This window comes from Silene latifolia, chromosome 2 (genome assembly GCF_048544455.1).
Source record: "Silene latifolia isolate original U9 population chromosome 2, ASM4854445v1, whole genome shotgun sequence".
Taxonomy (NCBI): Eukaryota; Viridiplantae; Streptophyta; class Magnoliopsida; order Caryophyllales; family Caryophyllaceae; genus Silene; species Silene latifolia.
In genome coordinates, this window is record NC_133527.1 from 4,844,504 (window position 1) to 4,853,607 (window position 9,104).

General features: G+C 44.4%; 1 protein-coding gene across 3 annotated transcripts; it reads left to right on the top strand.

Annotated features, from left to right (window-relative positions):
• The first annotated feature begins 738 nt into the window (after positions 1-738).
• On the top strand, positions 739-8,713 carry LOC141627978 (putative aldo-keto reductase 2). 3 transcript variants are annotated; one of them, XM_074441174.1, is made up of 5 exons: positions 739-988; positions 1,118-1,149; positions 7,267-7,503; positions 7,616-7,886; positions 8,365-8,713. In XM_074441174.1, the coding sequence occupies exons 1-5, from the start codon at positions 773-775 to the stop codon at positions 8,701-8,703; spliced, it is 1,095 nt and encodes a 364-aa protein (XP_074297275.1). In that variant the 5' UTR covers positions 739-772; the 3' UTR covers positions 8,704-8,713. The 3 variants fall into 3 exon arrangements, with proteins under 3 accessions (XP_074297275.1, XP_074297278.1, XP_074297281.1); XM_074441177.1 differs by having other exon boundaries at positions 7,267-7,435; positions 7,611-7,886; XM_074441180.1 differs by having other exon boundaries at positions 7,267-7,435; positions 7,611-7,837; positions 8,367-8,713.
• Positions 8,714-9,104: the final 391 nt, after the last annotated feature.

The following is a 9,104-nucleotide window of genomic DNA, read 5'->3' on the forward strand; positions in this document are numbered from 1 at the left end:
GTTACAAAGGAGATCTTGTTGGTGCCCATAAAACCGAAATCATATAGTAATAACAATGATTTCTTCCCTTTTCTAATTATGTTTGCATGTGTAAGATCTAGAATTTATTTTATGACTAAATAAATTTGAACATATATGAATATGTTGAGTATAATGAAATATAAGGAGATCTTATATGCTCAATTAAAATGATATTTGACCCGGAGACTAACTGTTAAAAGTAATGGACTTGTTGAGATCTCTTCATATGTGTGTGAGGGGCATTGTCCCACATCGGTAGAATAACAGTGAAGAGGCTAGATTATAAGTTAACCTATTTAATATTAAGATGAATATCCTAAGGAAGACTACTAGGTGAGGCGACAAAGATGAACCTTAATCCATTACACAAGCTACCTCAACAAGTCCACCGTCAACATAAACAACTACGTCACCATGTGGATGAGTATAATATTACTCTCTAACCCGTATGAGATAATATCTAACCCGTCAACAAAAATTGTCCCGTTTTAATATTAAATCGAAGGCTAGCTGTGCCGACTGCCGACAAAGATGAACCTTAATCCATTACCCTGTACATCACCACTTACGTACTTACGTTACTACACAACTCCTATAAAATACAACCGGGTTACCCTATAATTCTATAAACACAAAACATATTCCACGGATTCTTTAACCCACAAAACAATAATATTAAACGAAAGAATAGGTTACAGGTTCGAATAACCCTATTCTCGATATTGTACTGCCCGCGGCTCATTTAATACCAATGGCAACAAGTGTAAGGAGAATTAAGTTGGGCTCAAATGGGCTTGAAGTATCAGCTCAAGGTTTAGGATGCATGGGCATGTCTGCCTTTTATGGCCCACCTAAGCCTGATGAAGACATGATTGCTCTTATTCATCATGCTGTTAATTCTGGTGTTACCTTGCTTGATACTGCTGACATGTATGGACCTCACACCAATGAAGTTCTCCTTGGAAAGGTATGATCTTGACAATAATTATTGTAAGACCGTCTTATTCTATAATTTGTGATATTTTCGATATTCTCAACCTGTATGATTTTATTTATTTATATGTTGAAAGTGTATGTTGGTAATTGAAATGAGCAGGCACTGAAGGGAGGATGGAGAGAAAAAGTGCAATTGGCTGTTATGGGTAAAAAATACCACTTACCACCTGTGACGTGGCATTATTCTACTGGCAGAAAGAATGGCAACGTGGCGCGCGGTAGTTGGCGGATGAGAAGAGAGAGGGATTGCTGAGGTGGCACCTTGTGGACCATGGGATCAAAAAGCAACAAACACAATATGGGCCAAAGAAGAAACCCACGTACAACAAAGAAAATATCTATAAAGTCAACTAACCAACCACCTATTCTTAAGGAATTTGACCAAGTATCCAGGAGCAGAAGCAGGAAACGGTTGGATAATCCTAAAATCTGGTTCTGTCAGCTATAAAAAGAAAGGGAGAGCAACGTACAAGGGATATACAACAATTATCTCAAGCAACACTTCACTTCTCAAATTAGCGATATCTTTCGAGCAATATAACGCTTGTATTTCCTTACTTGTTTACAAAAAACCTCGATTATAGTGCAAAGTTGGCGGGATTCCGACTCCCCCCGCGGTTGTTCCCACACCGGGTTTTCCGCGTCACCAAAAATTCTCCGTGTCATTTTCTTTCATTTTTGTCTTTTCTTCGTTCATTTTTATTATTGCATCCAAACCGTAATTGGCATTAGATTAATCACTATCACTCACATAATTAATTCGGAATCGGTAAATTTTTACCAAAACAGTTTGGCGCCCACCGTGGGGCATAGTGATCATTTTCTATAGCCAAGCCTCGCAAAACCGAACCAACCATCACAATGTCTGGAACCAGCCAGAATCCTTCCAGTAGCCAGAGTATGTCAGCCCTATCTTCTGCAGCAGGACCTATTCCTGCATCTGCAGGACCAGTCAGTGCATCTCCAGCATCCAGTCAGATGACCCCCGTCAGCATGTCGCCCAGAACCATGCCTCTGCCTCTGCCTCTGAAACCGCCGCAGGTACCAAAGGAAGCAGGCGCGCCCGGCCCACCCCAGGATCCAAATGGGAAAGCGGCCCAGCAGAGGTGAAGGCGTGTCCGGAGCCCCGACCCGGGAGGGATCGGTGCAGAAGTTCTCGAAGCGAGGAGGACCTCCATGTCTTGACCGTCTGCGTGATGATTCGGGGATGGACACTCAAGCGTCGGGCCGTTGAGGATCGAGGAAAGACAACCGAACCCGATTGCTCGGATCGTGATGGATCCGGCCCAAACCAAAGACCAAGACTGAGGCTCTGAACCTAACCAGCGGTGGAGGATCACGTCGACCAATTCCATCAGAAGTAGTCACCAGACTAGACCTTGCAGGAGTAGCATCCAGTGAACCAATTGAGCCCAGAGGATTGGGATGTCTATCATTTGATAACTCATCCAGTCTGCAGCAGACATCAGGTAATGCTTTGTTTAGCACCCCGTCAGGATCTGACCTTCCACCCTTTTCAGGTACTCCCGCGCACCAGACCCCAGGATGGCAATCTGGACATGTCAACAACGCAGCAGCTCCATCCTGCAACCAGTTCACCAGTGAAGCCTGGATCGGAGGACTACAGCAGACACCAGGATTGCAGTCTGGATCCATAATCAGCGCAACACCAAAATCGGTCATCCAAAGACACCAGGCCAATTTTCTGGAGTGCCCTGGCTAGGAGGTACACCTGCTGGTTCCTTTCTGCCTGTTTCTAACCCTCTTGTAGGAGCAGGTAATTTGCTGGAGCAGCAATACCAGGAGCTGAGAGAGCTAATGTATAGGATACCAGGCGTAGCCCGTCCGTTGGAGAAAGCAGCCAGAGACAGCTACGCAGACTCACCTTTCGTGGATGACATAGCCCTAATCGGTGTCCCTAAAGGATGTGTGCCTCCAGCCATGACGCTCTATGACGGAACCACAGACCCACTTGACCATATCAACCACTACAAGCAGAAAATGATGGTGATAACCGCAACTGGATCTCTAAAGGAAGCTTGCATGTGCAAAGGATTCGGATCAACCTTGTCAGGAGCAGCCCTGCAGTGGTTCGTCGGCCTGCCGAACAAGAGCATATCCAGCTTCGCCGACCTAGTCAATGCCTTCAACCAAAGTTTGCAAAGGAGAAAGCGGAGAAGCGGATCGACCTCTACCGGATAGTGCAAGGGTTTGAGGAGTCTACCCGTGATTACTTGAACAGGTTCAACAAAGAGAAAGTGGCAATTCCGAGGTGCAATATAGCAACCGTTATACAAGCCTTTCGCCAAGGACTGCACCAGGATTCAGAGCTATACAAGGACCTGACCATGCATCCATGCACTTCCTTTGAGGAGGTACAATCAAAGGCAATTGCTGTCATGAGGCTAGAGGAAGACTCTGCACCCATAAGACGCATTTACGATTCAGAACCAGTATCCAGAAAAGCCCCAGTGGAAAAGAGGAGCGAAAGACCAGGACCCTACAGCAGAAGCGAGAATAAGGTGTCTGGAAGCACAGAAGGGAAGGACGACACAGACCTACCCCCGAGAGAAGATTCAAATATTTGAGTGGACAAAGGAACATGAGAAAAGCGTTTAAGGAATTAAAACATTATCTCAGCACCCCGTCACTCCTAACAAAGCCAAAGCCAGGAGAACCGTTATTCCTGCATCTGCCAGTCACAGCAGCAGCAGCAAATGCAGTGCTAGTACGAAAGCAGGAGGGATCACAACATCCAGTACACTGCGTCATTAAGTCTCTGCTTCCTGCAGGTACCAGACCCAGGCAGAGCAGGACATTCTGAATCTGGAGGAAGACAAAGGAGAACAAGTGTGGGAGCTACATATGGACGAAGCCTCCAACGCAAGAGGAGCAGGAGTAGGATTGGTCCTCAAATCACCCCAGGGAGATCTCATAGTCCAGGCTATACGATGTGAATTCAAGGCCACAAACAACGAAGCAGAATATGAGTCCTTGATCCTGGGTCTCAAGCTAGCTCTGGATCTGAAAATCAGACACCTGCAGGATGATGGCATACCTAGATATAGCAAAGGAATTGACCCTCAGATTTGTCAAGTTCAACATCAAACAAATCCCCAGAGACCAGAACGCAGAAACAGATGTGCTAGCCACCTTGGGGGCAACCTTCAAAGCAGGAGCCATCTCCACAATACCAATTGTGAGCCAGCGATATTAAAATCTAAGCAGGAAGCAGGAGTGTTGTGCAGCACCAGAAGTGAAGAAGATACTCCAGATTGGAGGAAACCGTACCTGGACTGGCTGCAGAATGACACCCTGCCAACAGATAAAAAGGAGGAAATCCCTCGTTAGACCCTACCTTAGATGCCTGGATCGGTAAGAGTCTCAGGCTGTTTTGCATGCTCTCCACAATGGAGAATGTGGAAACCATGCAGGGGGCAGGAGCCTGTCCAATAAAGTACTGAGGTAGAGGTACTTTTAGCCTGCACTGCGCAAAGATGCTGTAGAATTTGCAAAAAGGTGCGACGCCTGTCAAAGGCACGCACATGTCAACCACCAGCATGGTCAGCAACTGGGTACTCAGCCTACCAGATACAGCTCAGCCAGGTTTTAGATTTTGCTTTGAACATTCTCTGGCTCTGAATTTAACATTTTCTGGTTCTGAAAATTTTCTGCATATATTCTGAGTTCCCAACATTTTCTGGTTCTCAAAATTTTCTGCATATATTTTAAGTTCAACATTTTCTGGTTCTGAAAAGACCCTACATGTATTCTGACCCTGATATTTCCTGATTCTGAAAATTTTTCAAGTTAGTAAACCACTTTAATATTTTAAGTGAAGAAATCCCTTTTTATAAATATCTTTCAAATAAATGACCAAGTGAATAAAAATGCAAACTAATCTGGCAGAGTCTGTATTTACTACAGAAGGCGTGTGTCCGTGGCTAAGCACGTACAACCGGGGCAGTCAGTCTCCCGCGATGCATTAGCACCCACGCAAGCCTGGCTCCTCTGAACGAGTGGGCGTACTAGACCCCTTAGCCAGCATCTAAACAGCGATGGCCAAACATACAGCGTAAAACGTGCATGCACAAATCAAAAGTACGCCAGAAACGGCAAGATACAAAGCAAACGATAGTACACCTGCGACACTCGCAACACACGCTCAAACGTGATCATTCTCACGACACATTGATAAACATTGCATTCCCGACATATAAGTTCATAACGTGTCTACATTGGTTAGATCGCTAGATCATGCATTAGAAGGTCATCGCATACACCTTGGTTGCATTACTAACATTTCTTAGGTACCAGCTGCATATAAACTGTGCAAGCAAGTTTTGCCAGAGGTTCTCGATGCAATCAATCACCTATGCCAACCGGGCGCGAGAACAAGAGAGTCGGGAGAAGGTCAACCTAGCATCCATGAGCTGGATCCATCATTCACCAGCAGCGTGGGATCCAGATGCAGAGTTAGAGCCAGAAACAGGAACAAACTCAGAGGCAGTAGTTCGAATTCCAGGAGCAGCAGAAGTCACTTCTTCCTCGGCATCTGGCGCGTCAGGTAGGGGTACCTTCCCCCTCCAGACCAGATAGCACGTCCAGGTTCAGATCCACAGGAAATTCTGCAGACTTTCTCTCTTACGCTTCCAGATTCCAAAGACTCGCACCTTGAAGGCTAGAGAAGCTTCAGATCCGGAGCACTGTGAGAGGCGAATCTCAGCATCAAAAGTGCGACCCTCAACATCATAGAAACTTAAATCTCTCGAGAATCAACTTGCCAAAAGCTCCAGGGAAACTCAAAGCAGGAGAACAAGATGCCGTAGTATATCCGAAATGAAGCATTTCTAGAAGCAGAAACACACCCAAATGGTGGAGCAGACCCAGAGATTGGGGGCATGGTTGCAAGTGAAGTAATCTCAATGGGAATAGACTCTGTGGCCGAATTAGAAGTAGGCCCTCTTTCTGGCGTTGGATCCAGATGCAGAAGCAGAATCTGCCTTTCTCTTCTCAGCAGACCTAGGAGCAGGAAACATCATCCGACCAAGCAGACTCTGGTCTCGTGTAGATCTCGACCAGCCAAAATGTCCTGGGAATCTGAGTCCTACTTTGGAGGGACCCCCAGGAGCAGGGGACCCAGAGACAGGAGACTCAGAAGCAGGGTTGGACTCAGAAGCAGAGTAGGATTCAGAAGTAGGGGTTGCGTAGAAGCAGAGGTAAAGCCACGAGGTGGAACATATCCAGGAGTAAAAGGCTTCGTAGCAAGAGGAGTGACCTCAATGAGAACTTGCTCCTTGGTTGAACCAGAGGCAGATCTCTTTTTTGCACGGATACCAGAAGCAGAGGCAGGGCCAGCTTTTCTCTTCTCGGCTGGCTTGGAGGCATCTTCAGCACGTTTCTTCTCCCTCAGAGCCAGAACCGCAGTAAGTGTAGCCTTAGGCTTAGCAGATCCTGGAAGAGGGTGAGAAGTCAAGCAGCAGCAGCAGTACTGCAAATAAAGCAGAAGTAGAGCAACATGTCAGACGACATAGCATCCAGAGCCTGAAAGTCTAATTTCCCTCCTCACCCTGAAGATGAGAAGGAAAATTGGGGGCAATTGTTATGGGTAAAAAATACCACTTACCACCTGTGACGTGGCATTATTCTACTGGCAGAAAGAATGGCAACGTGGCGCGCGGTAGTTGGCGGATGAGAAGAGAGAGGGATTGCTGAGGTGGCACCTTGTGGACCATGGGATCAAAAAGCAACAAACACAATATGGGCCAAAGAAGAAACCCACGTACAACAAAGAAAATATCTATAAAGTCAACTAACCAACCACCTATTCTTAAGGAATTTGACCAAGTATCCAGGAGCAGAAGCAGGAAACGGTTGGATAATCCTAAAATCTGGTTCTGTCAGCTATAAAAAGAAAGGGAGAGCAACGTACAAGGGATATACAACAATTATCTCAAGCAACACTTCACTTCTCAAATTAGCGATATCTTTCGAGCAATATAACGCTTGTATTTCCTTACTTGTTTACAAAAAACCTCGATTATAGTGCAAAGTTGGCGGGATTCCGACTCCCCCCGCGGTTGTTCCCACACCGGGTTTTCCGCGTCACCAAAAATTCTCCGTGTCATTTTCTTTCATTTTTGTCTTTTCTTCGTTCATTTTTATTATTGCATCCAAACCGTAATTGGCATTAGATTAATCACTATCACTCACATAATTAATTCGGAATCGGTAAATTTTTACCAAAACATTGGCTACAAAATTTGGTGGGGTTTTCGAGGACGGAAATTACTCAATTAGGGGTGATCCTCAACACGTGAGAGCTGCCTGTGAAAGAAGCTTGAAGAGGCTTGATGTTGATTACATTGATCTCTATTATCAGCACCGAATTGATACTAATGTCCCCGTTGAAATCACCGTATGTAATTTTCACACATTTAACGTCATATATTGCATATGTCAGCTAGCTTATGCTTATCTGGTAAAGTTATAAGGAGTGGTACTCAATTACTCACGCGACGTGGGTTATGTGATATCACTCTATTCAATCTCCGTACTAAATTTATTTCATTTGATTTTAAATGTAAATTCAGATGAGGGAACTTAAAAAACTGGTTGAAGAGGGTAAAATCAAGTACATTGGTCTGTCTGAAGCATCAGCTTCGACTATCCGAAGAGCACATGCAATTCATCCTATAACAGCAGTGCAGTTGGAATGGTCCTTATGGACACGAGATGTGGAGGAAGATATCATTCCGACTTGCAGAGAGCTCGACATTGGAATTGTGGCCTATAGTCCTTTAGGAAGAGGCTTTCTCTCTTCAGGGCCAAAGATAACAGAGAACTTGTCGAAGGACGACTCCCGCCAGGTCTGAAACTTTGTTTACAATTTCATTTGGGATATTCTCTCGTGTACCTTTCAACTTTTTTCATTTTCTATGATGTACCCCTTTTTTCTTGCAAAAATACTTTGACCGTCAATAACTCTAAGCTACTAATTCAAAAAACAATAAACTTTTTTTTTTTTTTCAAATTGACCGTCTTTAAGAGGTCTTCAGTTTGAAAAAAAATTCACCGACGTCTCAACTCGTAGTCGGGAATTATGCTCGGTCAAAGTTTATTCGTTAAAAAAGTTTGACCAACCATAACTACCGGCTACGAGTTCAAAAAGCGGTGAATATAATGGTATCATGTGACCGAGGATATCTTCTGTTCCTTATCCCTGCTGTATGGTAAAATGCCTCTGGTGCCTCAATGCCGCTAGTTGCGCTACCGCCTATGGTATAACATCGGATGTATGTTATATTGATTCCGTGCTAACTAATATGTTTATTTGATATCCTACAGCAACTGCCAAGGTTTCAGCAGGAAAACATGGAGAAAAACAAACTGATATTTGAGCGAGTTAGTGAAATAGCAGCCCAAAAGGGATGCACCCCAGCGCAACTAGCGTTAGCATGGGTGCATCAGCAAGGGGAGGATGTGTGTCCTATTCCTGGTACAACCAAAGTCGAAAACCTGAACCAAAACATTGGAGCATTGTCAGTAAAGTTAACGGCTGAAGAAATGGCCAAACTCGAAGGCCTTGCTTCGGAGGACGTCGTGCATGGTGATAGGTATGCAAGTAATTTCTATACTTGGAAGGAATCAGACACTCCACCTTTGTCTTCATGGAAATCGGAATAAATGCTCGGGCTTTGCGGCGTAGTTTTTTTTTTAGTTGCAACATCTTTTGGTTGTCCGTTTATGCTCTCTGATACGATACTCTCAATTCATTTCATTTTGATACGTTTAATTAGAAATCCTCACGTATGTTTGAACAAATGTATGAAATGAAATGAACGGACGGAGTCGTGGATAACTAATGTACTAGTGTACTCATGATGTAAGGAGACGGTGCGAGTAATGTTGAGTTCTATAAATAAAATTAAGCCGATTATTATAGCCAAAGCCGGACGTCTCCCGCTTGAGTCTCGAATACTTATGGAAGGCGATTTTATTTCGCTAATATTACGGAGTACTATAAATCGGGTATAATTATTCAAACGCCTCTAGAAAAAGGGATTTTAAGCATTATATTCCATACG

What these genes read in the sequence shown, in the direction of transcription:
- LOC141627978 (XM_074441174.1), top strand. Translation starts at nt 773, where the DNA reads ATGGCAACAAGTGTAAGGAGAATTAAGTTGGGCTCAAATGGGCTTGAA. An exon ending in ATGAAGTTCTCCTTGGAAAG is followed by an intron (nt 989 to 1,117) that starts GTATGATCTTGA and finishes TGAAATGAGCAG; the next exon opens with GCACTGAAGGGAGGATGGAG. An exon ending in GCTTATGCTTATCTGGTAAA is followed by an intron (nt 7,504 to 7,615) that starts GTTATAAGGAGT and finishes AATTCAGATGAG; the next exon opens with GGAACTTAAAAAACTGGTTG.